This window comes from Bos indicus x Bos taurus, chromosome 10 (assembly GCF_003369695.1).
Source record: "Bos indicus x Bos taurus breed Angus x Brahman F1 hybrid chromosome 10, Bos_hybrid_MaternalHap_v2.0, whole genome shotgun sequence".
NCBI classification, from domain to species: Eukaryota; Metazoa; Chordata; class Mammalia; order Artiodactyla; family Bovidae; genus Bos; species Bos indicus x Bos taurus.
In genome coordinates, this window is record NC_040085.1 from 40,492,730 (window position 1) to 40,515,699 (window position 22,970).

General features: G+C 48.0%; 1 protein-coding gene across 2 annotated transcripts in view; it reads left to right on the plus strand.

Annotated features, from left to right (window-relative positions):
* Positions 1–2,171: 2,171 nt before the first annotated feature.
* CA12 (carbonic anhydrase 12) overlaps positions 2,172–22,970 on the plus strand; it is a 65,515-nt gene continuing 44,716 nt past the window's right edge. For both annotated transcript variants that reach the window (XM_027553803.1, XM_027553804.1), the window contains exons 1-3: positions 2,172–2,471; positions 2,561–3,232; positions 11,535–11,555. In XM_027553803.1, coding sequence (XP_027409604.1) covers positions 3,148–3,232; positions 11,535–11,555 — 106 coding nt within the window. In that variant the 5' untranslated portion in view covers positions 2,172–2,471; positions 2,561–3,147. The remainder of the gene's footprint in view (positions 2,472–2,560; positions 3,233–11,534; positions 11,556–22,970) is intronic.

A 22,970-nucleotide genomic window follows, 5' to 3' on the forward strand; every position in this document is an offset into this window, starting at 1 on the left:
GCGACCAGCGCACTAAGCGCGGCCGAGAGGAGCCACCCCACGTCCGAGGTCAGGGGCAGAAGCCGGGAGGACCCCATGTCCGAAGGGCGGCGGCCAAGAGGAGTTACCCCACGTCCGTGGTCAGGGGCAGTGGCCGAGTGCCAGACTGCGACGGCGCAGGAACGGCCAAAAGGAGCTACCCTGCGTCCGAGATCAGGGGCGGCAGCCAAGAGGAGCTACCCAGGGTCCAAGGTCAGGGGCAGTGACGAGAGGAGTTAACCCGCGTGTGAGGTCAGGGGCGGCGGCCTGGAGGAGCAACCCCAGGCCTGAGGCCAGGGGCGGCGGCTGGGAGGTCCAACCCCACGTCCAGGGAGCCGTGGCTGTGCAGGTGCAGGAGGGCCTAGAGGAGCTATCCCACGTTGAAGGTCAGGAAGGGCAGCGGTGAGGAGATACACCCGTCCAAGAGAAGGAGCAGCGGCTGCGCTTTGCTGGAGCAGCCGTGAAGAGATACCCAACGCCCAAGGTAAGAGAAACCCAAGTAAGACGGTAGGTGTTGCAAGAGGGCATCAGAGGGCAGACACACTGAAACCATACTCACAGAAAACTAGTCAATCTAATCACATAGGACCACAGCCTTGTCTAACTCAGTGAAACTCAGTTCACAACATCCTGTTAAATCCATCCCCTTTTTAAACTTCTCCATCTCTGGGGATCCTTGGGGAACACTTAGAGATGCATGCTCAAGAAGAAACTGGACTTACTGTTTAGCCAGACAGAATGGAATGGGAGTAATAAAATGTGTGTGCCCGACCCAGCTTCCTTTGAACTAGTGGTGAAATGTGGGGTGAATGATTTCACTTCCATGGTGTGCATTTCTGAACCTGCAGCAGCTCCTCCCCAACCTCTTGTGTTCCTCTAGTGCACTTCATCTTGTAAAGACCTTGATGACGAATCAGAGACATGAATGTCTTAAGAATGATAGTGAAACGCTCACTCACCACCCTAGAGGTGTGGCTCTTGATCAAGAGTTATAAGCAGAAAAGGTCATCCCTAAGCCTACCGTGGTTTGAAAGTGCTTGTAACAAGATTGCCTTTGTAACAACTTCCTCAACAAGATTTCATAGCCCTTTATTAACCCAAACAATGGCTGAGCAGATATGAACAGAACAGTAGCACCCCTTGAATTGTGGGTGGCATGTGCTTCCTGTGTCTTCAGCAGAAAAGCTGGTCTGTCCTTCCAAAACTACCACAGACAAGCAGCTTCATCAGTCATTGAGGCCAGCCTGAGAGCCCACTTGGACCGAGGTCAGCACAGACCAGAGAGGTGAGGGCTGGTCACCAACTGTGGCCAAGAGAAGAGGGTAGGATGATTCAGGTCACAAAACCAGGGGTCCTGTACCAGGGCTGGGGGTGGGCACGCTTCAGCAGACCATGTGATCTGAACAATGCCTGTGGGCGGCAGGGAGCCAAGAGAATAGGCAGCGTCACTGAGCAGGAAGGAAACAGAGCCAAACCACCGGGACCAGACACAGTCAGAGGACCCACAGAAGTCAGAAGCACCAATAACAAGACTGGTGGTGGGAACAGCAAGTGTCAGTAGCAGCAGCAGGAAAATTCAATGAACGCCAGAGGCAGCACATTAGTAAGACCTTTGACTTCACGACTGAACGTGGACTAAATACAAGGGGGATCAGACAACAAGTATCAGCATGTGACTAGATGGAGACCTGGATTTGATCCCTGGGTAGGGAAGATTTTCTGGAGAAGGAAATGGCAACCCATGCTAGTATTCCTGCCTGAGAATCCCATGAACAGAGGAGTCTGGCAGGCTACAGTCCATGGGGTCCCAAAGAGTCAGACACAAGTGAGCAACTAACTTTAACACACTGTATATATATTTAAAAGAATATAGACATGCGAGGCAAGTGAGCAAAAATGAGCAACAGGTGCTGATAACAACACCAACATGAATCTGAGCCAAGAGGCAAAATGCCTGGTACACAGTCTTACACTGAGTGACCTGCATGCTAAGTCGCTTCAGTCAGGTCCAACTCTTTGAGACCCTTTGAGAGCCCACCAGGTTCCTCTGTCCATGGGATTCTCCAGGCAAGAATACTGGAGTGGGTTGCCATTCCCTCCTCCAGGGGATCTTTCCAACCCAGGGATCGAACCAGCATCTCTAATGTCTCCCAGATTGGTAGGCAGGCTCTTTACCACTAGTGCCACCTGGGAAATCAAGTAGGAGCTCAAGAAATCATGCAAGTCCCTTTCTTTCATCCAAGTGCCCAGAAAAGGGACCCCCTCCTTCCTCCCCAGCTTCCTAGAGAAAGACTGATATTATGAACTAGTTATATCTGCTCTGAGGTGAAAGTCTGATTGCTTAGCAAAGCTGTTCATTTCTTCTTTTTACCTACGTATCTATTTCTATTTCACAGTGCACCCTCAACCCCGAGCTATTTACCTGTTAATTTCTTTGCGTCTATATTTCAAAGGTAAGACCTTTTCAGGACTTTTCTGTGAATTGACTGTACAGTCCACAGAAATTCTGAATTTGAATGCAGCCCACCCTCCTAATCCATAGGTGTCTCGTCCAGTCCGTAAGGTGTGCCCAGTCCAGGCAAGCACACGATGGAGGCACAGAAAGAGTCTCTGGCCCAGACTGGTATTGTACTTAGGAGGCTTCTCAAGTAGAGGCAATGACAGTCCAAGGTCGTGGCCACTGAAGCGCGTCTCTGGACGCACCCCTCCCCACTGGGTCCAGGCAGGCGTATCTCTCCCCCGCCCGCCCGCGGCTTCCACGGAGAACTGGGTTCCGCGCCAGCCCCGGCTCGAGGAGCGCCCGGACCACTGCCCCGCGGAGAGCGGCTTAAGTCAGGGTTACAACTCACCTTGGAACTGGGGCGCCAGACCTCCTGTAGGCAGGGCGTTCTCCCCCCACCCCACCCCCCACCCCCGGTGACATCATCTGTTTGGGGCTGAGTCGCTCCATAAAGGCAGCCCGCGGGAGGCCAGGAGCCCAAAGAACAGAGGTGCTGGCCGCGACGCCCTGGCTGCGCTCACAAGATCCCGGTGAGAGCCGCGCCGGTCCCAGCGCCCGAGCCAGAGGGCGAGAAGGATCTCAGCCGCCCGCAACCCGCGCTCTCCGCCCGCGCCGGGAGCCGCCCGAAGATGCCTCTCCGCAGCCTACACGCGGCGGCCGTGCTCCTGCTCCTGGTCTTAAAGGAACAGCCTTCCAGCCCAGCCCCGCTCAACGGTAAAGTTTCTTCTGCCTCTTCTTTCCGAACAATCCCGAACGCTCAGCCACACCTGGGCAGGAGGAGTCCTCACGCGGCTCGTTAAAGTAAAATCATTTGCGGGGAGCCGAGAAGGACCTGCAGGGTCTCCAACAGCACGTTTTTACAAAGGATGCTTCATTTTCCTTTGGAATGCAGGATCCTTTCTGGTTTCGCAGGGTGGGCGGGGTAGTGGGGGAGCGGTTTGCCGCACATTGTCCTCGCATTAAAATACGTTTCTGGGAGTACATCCCCCAACACCCACCCGCAGCGCTGGAGAAGTGGCTTGGGAATTTGCTAACCCGGGTAGGAGAAACAGAACTAGGAGGTAAAATATTGTGCCCCGATCCACATGCAGGCGGCAGAGGAGTGTCTGGGGTGTTCCTGAGCAGCCTTTTTACCAGGGAGGGTTCGCACAGCGGTGGGTGCTTTCCTTTGGAGGAGAGACTCTTTACCATTAAGTTTTACCTCCAAGTCAAAGAGATGATGCACCTCATCCTAATCACCGTTTTTCTCCAGAAGGGCTCTACTACTCTGAAGTTATACGTGTGTGCGCGACGTGCCCTCAGACGAGCGTGCATAAACTTATTTCTGAGTGTAGTTAGGGCTTTGAACCCTGAACGGATGGAGGCTGGTGCTGCCCAGCCAGTAGCAGGAGATGGTAGAAGGGCTTGTGTCTGGGAGGTGAGTTGCAGCCAGCAGCTGTGGTGTTCGTTGCTCAGTTGTGTCCCACTTTTTTGGACCCCATGGACTGTAACCCCCGAGGCATCTCTGTCCATGGAATTCCCCAGGCAAGAATACTGGCGTGGGTTGCCATGCCCTCCTTGAGGGGATCTTCCCGATCCAGGGATCGAACCTGGCTCTCCTGTGTGTCCGGCATTGTAGGCGGATCCTTACCCTCTGAGCCATCAGGGAAGCCGGTAGACAGCCAGCAGCTAAGTGAGGGCTTCTGCCTGGGTCTCCACAGCTGGGTGAGCCCTTTTCTGGAGGAGTAGATGGTGACTTACAGAAACTTCCTGAGTAACAGATGGTGGCTAGTGCCCTTGACAGAGTTTGCCCCAAATGTTTGTATGGACATTTGTAGGTGCGACCGTTCCTGCTGCTGCTGCTAAGTCGCTTCAGTCGTATCCGACTCTGTGCGACCCCATAGACGGCAGCCTACCAGGTTCCCCCGTCCCTGGGATTCTCCAGGCAAGAGTACTGGAGTGGGTTGCCATTGCCTTCTCCGGTGACCATTCCTAGACCCAGGATAGGTTGAAACATTCCTAGAAGAGCCCAGAGTGACTAGAATGGCTGCCAGTCCATAGTCCCTGGCTGGGTGGTGATGGTGAGAAGTTGGTTCTGCTCAGAGGCATGAAAGCTGGAGCCCCTCCCATCAGAGGGCATGGTGCCCATGGGGCATGGTAGGAGAGGCAGAGGGAGCCTGGCTGTCAGCAGCTTTGTAACTCCTCTTAATTCAGTTCGAGTCCACTAGCTGGCTTGATATGCTTGGTAGTTATCTTCCAGAGAAAGTAGATGGGAGAAAGGAATTATAAAAGTGGAAATTAGTTTATAAAACTGCAGACTTTAATATATATTCCCCTCTGAAGAAAGCTGCACTGAAACCCAGAGTCTGACTTGAAATCTCCCTTTTAGCTCCAAGATGAGAGAGAAGCCCTTTACCGACCCTCTTCTGAAAGCCTGTTTCTCCCCTCACTCTGGGGGCAGCTCCTCCTCCCCGCTGTGCTTCTCTGACCCTCTGGACCCTCCTCTCCCCTTCCTCCTTGCCCTTCTCTCTTTTCCCTTCTCCCACTTGGGCTGGGGAAAGTTTTCAGTTAAAAAAAAAATTTTTACTTTCACTCTACACTGAGCAGCCAGCCTGCTTACCCCCTTGATTCTAAGAACACAGCTTTTATTCTGTTGTTCCTCAGGCAGGTTTCTTGGCTTTTTAGTCAAAGCAAAACTCACTGAGATGTAAAGTGTCAGTATTAACCCAAGTGTGGTGTTAAGGGGGTTAACGGGGGCAGTGGGTGAGAAAGTGGTCTGTCCTCTGCCTGCGTGCATGCTAAGTCACTCAGTTGTGTCCAGCTCTTTGCAACTTGATGGACTGTAGCCGCCAGACTCCTCTGTCCATAGAATTCTCCAGGCAAGAATACTGGAGTGGGTTGCTATGCCCTCCTCCAGGGGATCTTCCTGGAACACCTGAATTTGCCAGACTGGCACTGGCAAACTTCGGGGTCAGGGAGGGAGAGGGCATAATAAAAGTCAAGCATCTTCCAGAGATAACCTGGGGACTCTCAGTTGCTGGGGGAGGGGGTGGGGGTAACATTTCTATGAATTCTTTAGAACCTGCTCTGCCTGAGCCTGGTGTGGAGAGCTGGGCGACTTTGGGGTCCCTGGACATCAGTTAGTCAGGGAAGGTTCTAGCATCCAGGACAGGGAGCAAGCAGGGCCCAGAACCCCTGACCTGAATCTTTGTAAATATCATTTCCTCCGAAAGCAGCCAGGACATTTTCCCTGCCCAGGATAAGCTGGGGCTGCAAGTTCTAACAGGCATCCACCTGGAAAGAAGTGATAACCTTCTCAGAACAGATGCCCCCAGGAAGCCACTGAGGTGCAGCCACAGGGAGGGGCCTTTGCCTGGCCTGCCTGAGGAGGGGAGCGCAATTTAATTCTGTGAAGACCCTTGCCCCTAAAGTGAGAGGTGGGAAACCAGGAGGGGCCATTTCCAAATACAGCAAAGGTGCACCCTTCCTTTATCAAGTTTTCTTGACCTCAGTTCTAGCAGACAATGAACCAAACTGGGCACTGACTTCATCCAGTGAGACCCCCGACCCAGATCACCCTCCCCTTCATTTTACGGTGCCTCTCTTTTCCAGACTCCAGCTTTCAAGCCCCTCCAGACATGGCCATTTATACCCAAAGCACTGAGTCTTGAGGTCCAAGCAGGGTCGCTCAGCGAAACGAGGGCAGGAAAGATTGCTCTGCTGCTTTTTAAGTACATGTCCCCAGGCCTGCGTCCTTGAGGCCTTACAGTCCCAGAGGCACGCGATCTCACTGAGCTTACCAGAGCGTTGTGCTGATGCCGCATCTGAGGATGAGCGCTGCAATAGTATGGAAACCTCAGCTCAGCAAGCTTCAGGGAAGGGAGCAGAAGATATAGGCTCTTAAGGCCATGGTTTGATTTTGGTGCAGGTGCAATTAAAATTTCTGGCCAATGCAGGACCACTCAGCAGTCGCAGATGTTTTTTCCTGGTGGCCTCCAGGATCACTGAGTGGCCTGTGTCTCTCCAGGGAAGCACTGAGATGAAATTCCCTGTTCCTTGTGAGATTTTACATCCTGGGCCTCCAAGTGCTCTGGCCAGCTAAGTGACAATCCTCTGGCTTCCTCTGCCTCTGAAATCCATGGCTGTATTTTAATAAAACTCCTCAAACAGAACACCAAAGGAAAATGTTCAGAAAAGTGGTTTGAAGTTTTCTGTAGCTTGGTTCCCAAGCCATGTTTTTTTTTTTCCCCCTTTTCACTATTGTTTCAATAAGAGGCTAGCAGTAAACTTGGGGGTCACATAGAAGTTTGGGCTCACCATGGTTCTGAATGTCTTCATCTAACTGCTGATTCAGAGGACGTGAATTTAGGGACTATTAAGCCCTGTCCAGTCCATAGTAGGTTTCAGGGGGTCTGTGGGGTCCTGGGGGAGAAGGCAATGGCACCCCACTCCAGTACTGTTGCCCGGAAAATCCCATGGATGGAGGAGCCTGGTGGGCTGCAGTCCATGGGGTCGCTAAGAGTCAGACACGACTGAGTGACTTCACTTTCACTTTCCACTTTCATGCATTGGAGAAGGAAATGGCAACCCACTCCAGTGTTCTTGCCTGGAGAATCCCATGGACAGAGAAGCCTGGTAGGCTGCAGTCCATGGGGTCGCACAGAGTTGGACACGACTGAAGTGACTTGGCAGGCAGCAGGCAGTGGGGTCCTGGATACTTTCATGGTACACATCTTTGCCACAAGCATTTTCAAGGCGTAACTAATTGGCCCATTAGGCAATTTTGCTGTAGAAAATAAAATAATAAAAAGTAAAAGCAGGACATCAAAAAAGACATAATGAACAGAAATAGAGTCAAGTGTACAAAAACTTATGGTTACTGGAGAGGAAAAGGTGAGGAGGGATAAATTGGGAGATTGGGATTGACATATACACACTACTATACATAAACTGATGACTAATAAGGACTCTTGTAAAGCACAGGGAACTCTACTCAGTACTCTGTAATGGACCTGCATGGGAAAAGAATCTTAAAAGCCGTGGAGATATATATATATATGTGTGTGTGTATATATAACTGACTCAGCTTGCATACACCTGGAACTAGCACATCACTGTAAATCTACTCCAATAAAATTTTTAAAGGACATAATGAAACATAAGAAATAAATAAAAATTTAAAAGACTTTCTTACAAATATAAAATATTTGGATATATTTTAAAATGTATGTAGATTCATAGTAATACTGTGCAAATAACTGATTTTATCTTGTGGGCTGTACCTAAGCATTCGCCTTCCAAGTCTTTCGTTCATAGTGTTTTATACTTTTTGTTTGTTTGTTTGTTGTTGATTCATCTCCTCAATCAGCATCACACTTTTCCTTCCTTAAGAGAGGTACCGGTTTCCAAGTATGCGGGTGCATGTTTATACCTGAGCTTTGTGTTGCAGTGTGAAAGCCTCTACCCTGTGGTGGATTCTTGGCATCTTGCCACCTATCTGTTGGTAGATGTTTCAAAGTTGTGGGAAACATTGGCTCAACCTTTGAGGCCCTCGGCCTCTTTTTCCGCCAGTGTAGTTTGTTTCAAAGTAAGAAACCAATTCTTGGTACTAATGATCATCATTGGTCAGCTGGATAAAGCCATCAATAACATCACTAACTGGAAGAAATGCTAATGCATTGGAATGCTAATGTAGTAGAAATCCAACTGCCAAACCAAAAATTGTCAACCAGTTATTTGATCTTTCATGGCAGAAATGTCTTACTGCCAGTTAATTATGCAACAAAAATTTGTGGCAAAAATGCTTGTGGCAAAGAAGTTTACAGTAAAATAAAGAAAAAGGAAAAAACACACAGAACAAAAAACCAGCACGGTTCTATGGACCTCCTATGAAATTAACTGTACGTGAAATTTCTTGTGTTCAAGCTTATGGGCATTTTTAATGAGGAAAGGCAGCAAATACTCTAAGGGGTCTGTACTACCGCCTCTAGCTCAAAGATTCTCTAAGTTCATGGGAAGGGATGGGAAATGTGGAGAAATGCTTCTTAACAGGCACTGATCCACTTTGCCTTATGGTCTTCCACTGCTTTATCTAGAAATCAAGGAGATGGGTGTGTGAAAGAGCCCTTAGTCCTTCTCTTCCAAAGTGGGCTGTCAACAAATAATGCCTAAACCTAAGCAAATCATGAAGACTCAATATAGGTATATTTTTATAGAGTTGTGGAGATAATGCCAAAAGAATTATGTTAAAAGAATTCAAAGTGGTTGCCATAGGGAACAGGAAAGTGACTCAGGAGTGTTAGGGGACTGATATTTCGTTGAAAGCCTGATATGCATAGAACCATCTGACTCTTTAAACCACATACAAGTGTAATTTGAAAAAATTACCAAAATAATTGAATTTGAAAATTAAAAACACTGAGACAAAGAAATGAAACAGAAAAGCAATTTTAAAAAATAGGTGATTAACCAGTTTACGAAGAAAAACAAGTAAAATTCTCTTAAGTTTTTCAAAAGCCCTATCGGCCTGAGTAGGAAATGCCCAGTTGTGAGAAGTGAGCACCAGGTGACTGGTCAGGTAAGTTTTACTGCAAATCAATTCCCGAGAGAAAGGAGATGTGAGTCTTCCTCCTGCAGCTCAACCCTGATGGGCCCAGAATCCTGGAAGCACCTGGTGAAGCTGAGAGACAGGAACATAGGCGATGAACAGTCTCCTCCCTGTAATGTGTCCTAAGACAGACACCCCGAGTCTCCATTCAGGGTCTCAGGCTCTTCCTGGAGATGAAGAGGGAAGTGTGTCAAGAGCATAGCTCCACAACGACTTTCTTTTTAAAAAATTGAAGTGTAGTTAATTTCCAACGTTGTGTTAGTTTCAGGTGTACAACAAAGTGATTCAGATACATATATACATATATATTCTTTTTCAGATTCTTTATCCTTATATGTTATTACAAAATACTGACTATAGCTCCCTATGCTATACCATTGGTCCCTGCTGGTTATCTGTGCAATGACTTTTTAAAACTATATTTAGTTGTTGCATGAAGGACTTTTATGAGTGAAGGGTGTGAGTGGGAGGCGACAGGTGACTTTCATGACAGTCCTGGCAGGGCCTCTCATCCACATTGCTGCCACCCATGGAATTCTAACTCCGATGATGATGGTGGCAGCTTCCTTAAATAAAAACCTTCCTTTTGGAATGAGCTTGAACTCTTCTCTAGGCTGCGTTGTTAAGTGGGGGAAAAGCAAGACGCAAAACAGCATTTCCCAGAGGCCAGCATTTGTGTGAAAAAAAGAAGGGAAGAGAATACAGACACCTGTATGCAGTCACACTGTGCAAGGGTTCCCATCAGCTGTGAAACTGGTTGAGTCTGATGAAGCAGGGAGGTTGGGTGGTAGGAAGTGCTCTCACTGTGTTCCTCTTGGCGGCTCTTGAGTTTTGAGCCTTGTGAATTTATTAACTATTTGGATAGTGAAATGTGGCTTTTCTAAGATATACGGGAGGCTTCTGATGAAGAAGCCCCCTCCCTGACCCCTGGACCCCTGCAGAGAATCATTGCCTTGTGCCCCTTCCCTGGAAGCCAGGTGCTCTGAGAGGCAGTTGTTCCGACACAGACTCTGAGAAAGATGGTGTGTTTAATTTTTTTCTCCCAGTTTTATTGAGATACACTTGACATAAAGCACTGTATAAATTTAAGGTGTGTGGTATAATGATGTGACATATATTTCATGAAGTGATTATCACAATAAGTTTAGCAAACATCTAATTATCTCATACATGTACAAAATTTATAGAAAGAATTTTTCCGTGTGATTAGAACTCTTTGGGATTTATTCTGTTAACAATTTTCATATGTAACATATAGCAAATGTTGATTATATTTATCATGTTGTATTAATACATCACATTCCTAGGACTTATTACTGGAAGTTAGAACCTTTTGGTCACCTTTATCCAGTTCCCCCTGCCCCAACCCCTTCCCTCTGGGAACCACTAATCTGATCTCCTTTTCTATGAGTGAGTTTGAAGTATATCGACCTACAACAGTATGTTATTTCCTGATATATAGATTAGTGGTTTTTTCCTATACATTTAAAATATGTCACCATCCACAGATACTACAGTTACTGACTGTATTTCTCACACTGTTCGTTTCATATTGGTGACTCATTTATTTTGTAACTGGAAGTTTATACCTCTTAATCTCTCTTACCTATTTATTTCCTCTCCTTTATGCACCTCTCCTGCGACAACCATTTTTTTCTGTATCTATAACTGTTTGTCTTGTTTGTTCATTCTTTTTAGATTCCACATATAAGTGAACTCATACAGTATTTATCTTTCTCTTATTTCACTTAATATAATACCCCCTAGGTTCATCCATGTTGTCATAAATGGCAATATTTTATTCTTTTAATGGCTGAGTAATATTCCATGGTGTGTATGTGTGTGTGTACATGTGTATATGTGTGTGTGTATATATATATATCATACATCTTTTTCATCCATTCCTCTATTGATGGGCAGCACTTGGGTTCTTTCCATATCTTGACTGTTGTAAATAATGCTGCAATGAACAAGGAGGTGCATATAGCTTTCCTAATTAGTTTTTGTTTTCTCTGGATAAATACCCAGGAGTGGAATTTCTGGATCATATGGTAGTTCTGTTTTTAATTTTTGTGAGAAACCTGAATACTCTCTTCCATAGTGGCTGTACCAATTTACATACCCACTAACAGTGCAAAAGGGTTTATTCCCTTTTCTCCACAATGAAAATTTTGAAGTTCTCAGCATCTACCTCCTTTTCAATTTCGCCCATTTAAAACAAAAATCTGGGGAATTCCCTGGTGGTCCAGTAGTTAGGATTCAGAGCTTTTACTGCTGAGAGCCTGGGTTCAATCTCTGGTTGGGGAACTAAAATCCCACAAGCTGTGTGGCATGCCCCCATCCCCCAGATAATAATAGTAAAATCTGTCGTATTTTCTCTAACTTGTTCAAGCTCAATTGTACTTACTTCCTTTGTTTTCTTCTTTGCAGGATCCAAGTGGACCTATATAGGTAAGTAGCAATCTTTATTTTTTTTGAAGAGATGGCTATATTTAAAGAGAAACTTCTTGTTTTGTGGAGATTATCTAGGGGGTTAGGGAGAGCAGTTCTGGTCTTGTTAAAGGAGGACACAAAGTCCTCCCTAAAGACTTGCCCCACATGTGTCACCGACAGCTCTTTCTCCGAGGAGCTGAGCCTGCTTCGTGCATTCGAATTGTGAATTGCGAGTCACAGTGTTAAGGTTTTCAGATTCCTGCAAACCACCCAGGTGAGGATGCTCAGGTTCCCTTCAGCCTGCAGGGGCCCTAAGCAGGAGAGTGCCCTTCTCCTCTGTAGGACGTTCGTCCTACAATAAACAAAGAATAAAGGGCTCCTTTCTGAAAGTTAGGCCCAGGTCCCAGAACTGAAGCTGCCAGTGTGTTTAGCATTAACTTTTTATTGTCATGTTTGTAGGCAAGCAAGGGACCAAGCAGTGATGGTCGATCTCAGTAAAAGAGGAATGGTTATCTTAAATGGAGAGACAGGGATGTCAAGGGTGTGCAAAAGGGTTTTGAGATAAGCAGCTTGAAATAGGCTCAGCTCATGTGTGTGCAGTGAATGGGAACTGGTCATCAGCTGGAATAGGGGATGAGGGCCAAGCCCCAGGGTCCACGGGCAAGTACAGGGATATTAATAATGTCTTGTTTGGGACTGAGTGACAAGGGATATGCAAGAGAGACTGCTGTGGGGAGCAGGAGGGTGGAACTGGCCACATTGGCACAGGAGGGGTGGTGACAGGCAGGGAAGTCCATTACAACAGAGGAAGCAGAATCCAGAGAAAGATCTGACTTGGATTTTCTAGTTAGCCTTTAGATGTTTGCTAGCCCAAGAGGCTTAGAAAATTCCCTGAGCTAATCAGTTAGTTGCCTCCAGGCCAAGGTCTCCTGGCCTCTAGCACTGCAAGGCTCCATCACTGCTAACATCCCTTACTTACTTATTATGTGCAAAGCACATTGCTAAGTGGGTGGATAATTAGAAGCGTAGGCTGGTAGGCTGTGGTCTGTAGCTGGAATTACTTAAAGCTCACAATTCAAAGCAGAATATAATAGGTAATAAAAGCAGATAACAAGTAAACGGTTGAGTGCTCTGATGGTTCAGAGAAGAAGAATGCTAGGACTGGATGGTTAAGAAAAACTTCCTGAAGGAAGAGGGCTTTCACGTGGACCTTGGGGGATGGGGAGGATTCAGTATGGCCAGAAGGAAGTGCTACTGGCCAAGTTGATGATGGCGTCACATGAATGGAGGCAAGAAAGAGCAAGATGGCATTTGAGGGAAGACATACAGAGATGTTGTTACGGGGGGAGGGATAGACTGTCAGAAAGATAAGGTGGGTCCAACAGGGGAGCATGGAGGAGGCGGCCAGGCTTTCCCACTTTGTCTCATGGATGGAGGGGTGGGGTTGGGGGTAATCTGTGTTTTAAAGAGAGTCGGGGGTGATAAGGGGTGCAAGAGAAAAAATAGGAGAGAGGCAGGAAGACACTTGGCCCTTGAAGAAACACCATTCTGTGTCTTAATGTCCAGTTTAAAGTGATGGCAGTAACAGGGCAGGGCAGGGCGGGGCAAGAGCCCTGTCGAAGGAGGAATCCACAGAGTCTGGGTATCAGCCCGCCCACCTCACCCCTCCCGGCGGAGGCGGCGTGTGGGAGGAGACAGGAGCAGGGCAGGCGTGGAAAGAAGCAGGGACTTGAGGTCTGCACCTCATTCCATATGGTCTGGTGTGAACCCTCGGGGTCTCGCTTTCTTCCCACCTGTGACTTGGGGAAGGGATTGTTTGATCAGTGTTCCTCAAGCTATGGCTTGGGGTCACCTGCATCAGAATCACCTGGAATGCCTTCCAGATATGCAGATTTCTGGGCCTCAGCCTGGACCTGGGGGAGGGAGGGAACCTGAAAAACGTGTCTATTTCAGGTGATCCTTAGGCAGTCTGTTAGAGAACCTCTGACCGGATGATTCCCAAGACCTCTCTAGCCTGAGTCAGAGGAAACCTGCCCCACCTCTTCTCCTGGCTTCCCAGGTAGAGTGGAGACACCACTCACATCTCTCCGGGGCTCCCTGCCTCTGTAGGACAGCCTACAGAGTGGAGCGAGGAAGTCATGGAGAGCAGAGAGACACCATGTCAAGAGGCAGAGGAGGAAAATCTTACTGCCGTTTAGGCATGACATGGGGCTCCCTGGGGAGGGCCTCTGTACACCCACATCGACTAATCCAGAAGCATTTCTTCCTGGCCCCTTGTGCTGGCCAGCCCTCTGTCCCTCCTACCCCAGACAGTTAGGGTGGCTCTTTGCTGAGGGAGCAGAGGGCAGAGTCTAAGGATGCAAGACATGCATGGGGGTGAGCACAGAGGCAAACCTGGCTTTTTATTAGTGAAGTGAGCACACACGTGATGTGGAGTCAGGTCAGTGGGGGCCCATGAAAGAGGCCGGATGGAGGATAGGTAAGGAGGCAAACAGGTCCAGGCTGGCAGCTGGCATCAGTGTTCACAGTCACACAGGTAAACAGAGAGCCTGGCATAGATGCCCGGGGGAAATCGTTTCCAAACAACACGGGCTGCACCGAATGGGGCAAGTCCAACCCGAGGCCGCGTGCTGGTTTTCCCAGGGTGCAGACCTCAGCTACTTTGCACGTAGATGCCGCTGAGTCATCCTGCTCTGCAGGCCTCCGGCTGCCAGGAACACATGGTAGGACTTCTAGAAGCACATGGAAAGGGAATTTGAGCCCCTTCCCTCTCCACACTGAGTCACTGGACTGACCTCCTCGATGGCCTCCTGGAGACAGGAGGACCATCTGACAGCCATGGTGGGGCCAACCCTGCCCCAGGTGTCCCTCCTGGGGGGATTGGAGCGGCACCGGGTATGTGTTGGCATGTGCTGAGTCAGTGCCCTGCCCCCTGCAGTCAGTCCCAACTTGATCCTGCTGAGCCACCAACTCTGAAATGGAGGGCAACTGCAAGTCAGGCTGACTCACGAGGGGAGGCTGGACTCCAGCCTGTTCAAGGGCTGTTAGAAAGCAGAATAGGGGTGCCCTTGGGTATGGAGGTGATTGAAAGAAGGGGATACTGGTCACCTTCAGTTCCTTGGTGTGGGTGCTGTTTTCAGTGTGTGAAAAGCCATCAAGCTTACTTATGATACATGCACTTTTCTGCACGTACATTATATTCAATAAAAGAGTTAAATTCCAGCTGGGTGGGAGAGTCATCCTTACCCGGATAGAGTTTTCAGCCCTCCCACAAGAAACAACCAAAAAACCCTCAGTGTGTTCAAAACAACAGAGCAACTGAAAGGAATGACTGTAAGAAACTAACAAGCCAAGAACACATCATGTGAACAGAGAACAGACCTGGGCTCCATCCCTGAGGATGCCAGACACTGCTCTGATGGTCCTCCAATATGAGTAGTTCAGAAACAGACGAACGCCACTGTTCCTACTTGGGAGAAATAAGACAAACCTTCCCAGCTTCCCAGGTGGCGCTCATGGTAAAGAACCCACCTGCCAATGCAGGAGATGTAAGAGACGTGGGTTCAGTCCCTGGGTCGGGAAGATCCTCTGGTAAAGGAAATGGCAACCCACTCCAGTATTCTTGCCTGGAGAATCCCATGGACAGAGGAGCCTGGCGGGCTACAGTCCATGGGGTTGCAAAGAGTCAGACACAACTGAGTGACTTAGCATGTATGCACATCATGGGAGATGGGATGTAAGGGGAAGAGGAGGTCAAGCCCCCATCCTGGCAAGTGAGCAAGCCCCATTTCACCCCAAGTTAGGGCCCTGAGGGGCATTCACCAGGCCAGCCCCTCCATTCCGGAGTGGGGACTCTGGAAAGATGGCAGCTTAGCCTGGGGGTGCCAGGCACCGGGCTCTTAGGCACTCCTGCCCAGCTTCTTGGCCCAAGGCAGGACTCCCATGACCAGGCACTGCCACCACATTCCTCAAGCTGCTCTCCTCTCTCGCAGACAACAGATGCTTTATCTTAAAGGATTTCCTTTGGGAATTTGGAATGGCTCCTCCATCAGGGTGAACCTCATTGGTTCTTCAGGCTCCCACCTCCATGCCTCTTCTGTCCTAAATCCGCTGGAATATTTGGTTGCTACAGTCAAACTATCCCTGGGATTTAGGACATTTTTCCTGAGCTAGAACTAGACATGGGACACATGCAAGGAAGCTAGAGGAAGAACTCTTTCCTTTCTCTTCTTTAGTAGTGGTTAAAGATACCATTGGAGAAGGCAATGGCACCCCACTCCAGTACTCTTGCCTGGAAAATCCCATGGACAGAGGAACCTGGTAGGCTGCAGTCCATGGGGTCGCTGAGTCGGACACGACTGAGCGACTTCACTTTCACTTTTCACTATCCTGCATTGGAGAAGGAAATGGCAACCCACTCCAGTGTTCTTGCCTGGAGAATCCCAGGGACGGGGAAGCCTGGTGTGCTTCCGTCTCTGGGGTCGCACAGAGTCGGACACGACTGAAGCGACTTAGCAGCAGCAGCAGCAGCAAAGATACCATGTGACTTCATGATCAAAGGCAATATGAAAAACAGACTAAGAGCTAGCTAGCAGGAAGCTGCTACACAGGGAGCTCAGCCCATGCTCTGTGATGACCTAGAGGGGTGGGGGTTTGGGAGTCTCAAGAGGGAGGGGATAAACATATACATGGAGGTGATTCTTGTTGTTGTACAGCAGAAACCAACACAACATTGTAAAGCGATTGTAATCCAATTAAAAATAAATGAAAAAAAAAAAAGACTATCACTTAGAGCTAAAGGGAGAACTTAAAACAGAAGTTACGGAACACATGCAATTAAAAGGCTGATTTCATTAAGGAGAATTCTTATCTATACCAAAGGTAGAGCCTGGCCAATTCACAGAATCCCAATGCCTTCTCCCCCATTCCCACTGCCAACCTGAGGATGAATGACAAGAGGCACAAAGCACTCTTAAGGGAGAGAGAACCAGAAGGGCCACAACATGTTTTTCATACCAGGAAACTGAATCGCTATGCCTGCATCTTGGGGGTTTCCCTTGAGGCTTAGCAATCCAACCCACTATGATTTATTCATTAAATCTGTGCTATAGTTCCAGTTACTTCTCGAAGTTGTGACATCCAGGGTTTGCCTGGATGTGCTGTGGTCCACCCGTTCGTCATTTCTCATCTTTCCTGAGTTGCAGAATTGAGGTCTGTGTGTTCTGGGTGCCTGCATTTTCGTGTCCACAGCTGGCCTCACCAACTGGGTGAAAAGACAAGGAAGCTAGCATTTGTTCCTAAAGGTGGGGGTGGTGTCGTGGGGGTAGGGGGGTGGTGGTGAGGGGCAGGGGAGGCAGAAAACCAGGAGGAAGAAGAGGCAAGTGTACAACGCGCAGAACCAGGCAGACCTTCTGGAGATCGCAGCTTGGCCACTTTCTGGGTGAGTGGCCTTAGGAAAGTAACTTGACCTCCCTGGACCGTGGTTTTCTCAACTACAAGATGGGAGTCATAACACCATCTACCTCAGTGGCACCGGCATGGGGCAGCATCAGCATCCCCTGGGGCTCTGGATGCTCTTCCCAGACACTCCGAACTGCAAGTGAAACTCACAGGAGGAGTCTGGGAGAAAAAACGCAAACACTTCACCTCCGGTCCTTTAGCAGCAAGGAAAGTACCATGTATGACTGTTAGAAACACAAGTTCTCCGGCCCATACCAGATTTACTTCCAAATCAGAAACTCTGGGGCTGGGCCCAGCCCTCTGCTTTAATAAGTCCACCAGGTGATGCTGATGCACCCTCAAGTTTGAGAATCTGTTCCTCCCAAGCTGTGGTGAGGATGCAGTAAGATAATGCACGGAAATGGGCTTGCAGTGTGTGGTGCTCAGTGTGCACGCAGTGGGGCCAGTAACCTTCTTCCCCTTCGTGTCATGGGGTTATGGTGGAATTCTACTAGCTGATCGGTGGGTAACTGCCTTGTCAAGTCTACAAGACCAAACAAACGTGAGAGGTAGATCTTAGAAAGGATCTACCTCTTCATGCTTTTCTGAATTGCCTAAGTTTCTATGGGTGAGGAGGATCCCTTTTAAATTTTTATTATTATTTTCTTAGCTCATTCTTCAGCTTTACTGAGGTGTAATTGGCAAAAACTGTGTATATATTAAAGGTGTCCAGTGTGACAGTTTCATATATGTTGTGAAATGGTCACCACAATAAACCTAATTAGCACTCATCAGCTTCCATAAGCATAAGCATTGTTTCAGCTCAGTCGTGTCCACCTCTCTGTGACTCCAAAGACTGTAGGTCGCCAAGCTCCTCTGTCCATGGGATTTCTCAGGCAAGAATACTGGAGTGGGTTGCCATTTCTTTCTCCAGAGCATCTTCCCGACTTGGGGGTCGAACACGCGTCTCCATGGTCATTGCATTGCAGGCAGATTCTTTACCACTGCACCACTGGGGAAGCCCTACCTCACATAATTACTTTTTTTTTTTTCATTCCCTACCTTCCTCCCCCGTGGCAACCACCTGTTTGTCCTCTGTATCTATGACTAGTTATTTTTTAGACTCTACATATGAGTAAAAACATACCACATTTGTCCTTCCCTGTCTGACTTGTTATCTGTCTCAGCATACTACCTTCTTAAAAAAAGAAGTGCCACTTAGTCATGTCTGACTGTTTGTGACCCATGGACTATAGCCCGCCAAGTTCCTCTGTCTATGGAATTCTCCAGGCAAGAATACTCTGCTGCTGCTGCTGCTGCTGCTAAGTCGCTTCAGTTGTGTCCGACTCTGTGCGACCCCATAGACGTCAGCCCACCAGGCTCCCCCGTCCCTGGGATTCTCCAGGCAAGAATACTGGAGTGGGTTACCATTTCCTTCTCCAATGCATGAAAGCGAAAAGTGAAAGTGAAGTCGCTTAGTCATGCCCGACTCTTAGCGACCCCATGGACTGCAGCCCACCAGGCTCCCCGTCCATGGGATTCTCCAGGCAAGAACACTGGAGTGGGGTGCCATTGCCTCCTCTGAAGAATATTCTAGGTTCATCCATATTCTGAAAAACAAAACGAGTTTCCCTTGTGAGAAAAAAAGGCATTGAGCAAAAAACCCCCAAAGGTTCCAAGCTCTTGTCCCATGGGCTTCGCATGCCAGAAAGTTCTTCCCAAGCTTGTCCTTCAGACGAGTTACCCTGGCACTTTCCTGGCACCTGTGGGACAGATATGCAGTTCCATAGCCGTGGCCACCTCAGTCATGCAGCTTAAATCACTGGAGCATCCCTTGCTGCCCCGCCCAGAGAATGCACTCCTCCCCTGTGAGCCTCTGGGCTGAGCCCTGATTTCGGTTTAGGAGTGGAGTGGAGTGGGGCTGGGAAGAAATCTGGGGCTGGGCTACAGGGAATTCTGAGCTCCATAAGCCCAGCCCCATGCAGGTGCCCCTCCACACCTGGGGCAGAGACAGGCCTTGGAACTGTGGGGTGAGGGCTGCCTGGGAGGGGGTCCTGCCACGGGCTCTGTGGGGCCTCTTGCTGTGCTCAAACTTGCCCTTTCTGCTGCATGCTGGTCTCAAGCCCCAGGCAGTCAGGTGAGGGCAGGGCACATCCCTCCAGCAGCCAGTTAAAGCCCTTGGCAGTCCATCCCCAGCATGAAGAGAGAGGGGAGCAAGCGCCTGGGGTAAACCAGATCAGAAGAAAAGATTGAAAGCAAAAGGGCTGAATTCAGAGCAGATGCGTGAAGGTGCCCTGGGCAGAGAAGGTCTGGTTTTTCATGGCGAATGGATCCAAGATTGTTTCAGCAGGCTCCCACAGTGTCCTCAGAGGGAGCAAGGGCCCTCTCTCCTGCTCTGTTACTGTCTTCCTCTGCAGGGGCAGAGCGGGTGAAGGGCACAGGCACTACTGAGGCGCCCAAGAACACAGCCAGCCACGCCACATGGCCAGGAATGAGAGCCAGCACCTGCTCTGGACAAAGACTGTATTGTAGTGATTCTCAGATGCAACTTTTTTTTACATTATAGCATCTCTGTAAGTGGGATATATTTTATAATCCATGGCATCTAGAAGCAATGAAATATGGTAGCTGTTCCACAAATACTCACCAGAGAAGTTCCCTGTTAGATGCTAAGAGCACAGAGAAAGGAGCTGAAATGATTTAATTTCCACAATTCAATAGTGAAACAGTGGAGGCAAGAAAATGTAAAACTAACAGTAGTATGCATAGCACAGAGGAATAATGCAAAATCATGTTAGATTTTGAACTCGAACTTCTTCCCATTTTCAGTCAAGCCACAGTTTACTTATATGCCTAAGTGGTATTAGATCAGTATGACAAATATTTTTAAGGAAAATAAGTTAGGTGCTTATCTTTTTTTTTTTTTTTGGTCATACCACATGGCTTGTGGGATCTTAATTCCTTGACCAGGGATTGAACCACTCACAAGGTGGTGAGTGTACAGAGTCCAGGGAATTCTTATAGCTATGTGGGTTTTCTTTTTTTTAGTTAACAAAAGTATCCCTTTAAGGTACAAGTTTTCCAATGACCTGGCAAGTATTTGATTTTTGCCAACCAGGAAGGAACAAGTACGGGCTGCCACCTCCTTTTGTCCATAAAGGTTGCCTCCCAACTGGTATAATTCTAAATAAAATAGTTCATTTAGCTCATTTTAGCTTTTTAAATGATTTTGCAATCATTAACTTGAGACATACATCAGCTGCATGACTTCTGAGTGAATGGGAGGAGACCCATTCAGACCTCATAAGGACGCCTGTGGTTAGTTTCAGGGCAGTCATGATGCCCCCACCTCTGGGACAGTTGGCTCAGAAAGGGCTCCCTGGTTACGACCAGAGTGAGACTTGCTTACAGCAGGGAGTGGTGACACTGGTGAGTGGGGCCTGGGCTTTTGTAGTGAGGCCCCTGCTTGGCACCCCATCTTCTGGGAACTGCATGAGAAGTTGAGAAAGGAGGAAAGGTGACTCTGAAGGTTGTGGAACAAAGAAGTTTTGTAGCATGTCTGAGGCACTTGTGCAAATGGCTGTTTCCTCTTTTGGCTTTTGCCACCAGGAAGCCCAGAGGCAAATTGGTGATTCCAACTTGGGTAACTGCCCATTCTCCTATGATCCACAAATCTAAAGATTCTTCATGGATGATGCCCTTCTAGTTCGGATATTTTTTCTGATCCTGAACCAAAGTGTTATGCAAATAAATTTCTGGAATCATTATCTAGAAAGGACCAGAGAGTAATGGTACCCTACACATTCATCACTCTTATTCTGCGCTCCTCCATGGACACCATTATTTAGAAGGCTTAACAAATGAAATAATTAATTTTCCCCAATTGTTTTCTAAAATTTTTGTTCATATATTTATTTGGCTGCAACAGGTCTTTAGCTGTGGAATGTGACCTCTTAATTAGGTGAAGCATGTGGGATATATTAATAGTTCCCTGACCAGGGATTGAACCTACACCCCCTACAACGGGAGTGTGGAGTCATAGCCACTGAACCACCAGGGAAGCCCCTCCCACTGTTTTATTAATCAAAGACAGATCTGAAAACAAGCAAAGTTTTAAGTTAGCCCAAGAAAACTGATTTATATTTATTGCACAAACATTTATAAATATTAAATGCCAAGTATTAGACTAGATGCTGAGGAAATGATGAATAAGGTATGAATAAGACTGAAAGTCTGGAAGGAGACAGTAAATTAGATCAGTTCAGTTCAGTTCAGTTGCTCAATCGTGTCCGACTCTTTGTGACCCCATGAATCACAGCACGCCAGGCCTCCCTGTCCATCACCAACTCCTGGAGTTCACTCAGACTCACGTCCATCGAGTCAGTGATGCCATCCAGCCATCTCATCCTCTGTCGTCCCCTTCTCCTCCTGCCCCCAATCCCTCCCAGCATCAGAGTCTTTTCCAAAGAGTCAACTCTTCGCATGAAGTGGCCAAAGTACTGGAGTTTCAGCTTCAGCATCATTCCCTCCAAAGAAATCCCAGGGCTGATCTCCTTCAGAATGGACTGGCTGGATCTCCTTGCAGTCCAAGGGACTCTCAAGAGTCTTCTCCAACACCACAGTTCAAAAGCATCAATTCTTCGGCGCTCAGCCTTCTTCACAGTACAATTCTCACATCCATACATGACCACAGGAAAAACCAAAGCCTTGACTAGACGGACCTTTGTCGGCAAAGTAATGTCTCTGCTTTTGAATATGCTATCTAGGTTGGTCATAACTTTCCTCCCAAGGAGTAAGCGTCTTTTAATTTCATACCTGCAGTCACTATCTGCAGTGATTTTGGAGCCCCCCAAAATAAAGTCTGACACTGTTTCCCCATCTATTTCCCATGAAGTGATGGGACCGGATGCCATGATCTTTGTTTTCTGAATGTTGAGCTTTAAGCCAACTTTTTCACTCTCCTCTTTCACTTTCATCAAGAGGCTTTTTAGTTCTTCTTCACTTTCTGCCATAAGGGTGGTGTCATGTGCATATCTGAGGTTATTGATATTTCTTTCAGCAATCTTGATTCCAGCTTGTGTTTCTTCCAGTCCAGCGTTTCTCATGATGTACTCTGCATAGAAGTTAAATAAGCAGGGTGACAATATACAGCCTTGACGTACTCCTTTTCCTATTTGGAACCAGTCTGTTGTTCCATGTCCAGTTCTAACTGTTGCTTCCTGACCTGCATACAAATTTCTCAAGAGGCAGATCAGGTGGTCTGGTATTCCCATCTCTTTCAGAATATTCCACAGTTTATTGTGATCCACACAGTCAAAGGCTTTGGCATAGTCAATAAAGCAGAAATAGATGTTTTTCTGGAACTCTCTTGCTTTTTCCATGATCGGGCCTTACAATGCAGAGAGATGAAGCACAGAAGAGAGTGACTTTGCCTAGTGTCTTGGGAAAGAATCAGAGAAGGCTTCCTGGAGGAGGTGATGTCCAAGCTGAGGCCTGGAAGATATGTAAGAGCTAGCCAGGCAAAGGGAAGAGGTTAAAAAAGCTTTGGGGTGTAAGGGATCAACTAGGCTGGTAGGTCCAGGGAACCAACAAGGATCTCAGAGAGCAGGAAAGGGGCTGGGGAGATGGACCACAGAGTGAGGGGCTTATGAGCCGGCCAGAATTGGGACCTCACTCTGGAGATAGCAGGAGACAGATTGAGTATTTTGAGTAGAAAACTGAGAAAAGCATTTTAGAAGGGCCGTCCTGGCTAGAGCATGGAGAGTAAATTGAGTGTGAGACACTGGAGGAAGTGGGGCCAGAGGGACACCGGAGTCTGAACCAAGGGAGGGACAATGGGGGTCCTGACCTATTGATATAACTCAGCCCGAAACGTAGACACCTAATGTTGTCCTTGGCTGGAGCAGCCTGATTGTGGATGAGGGCTGGCCTCTGTCGGGCTGCGTGAAGTATTCAAATCAGCGTCCACTGTCATTGCTGCCCAGGTGGGACCCC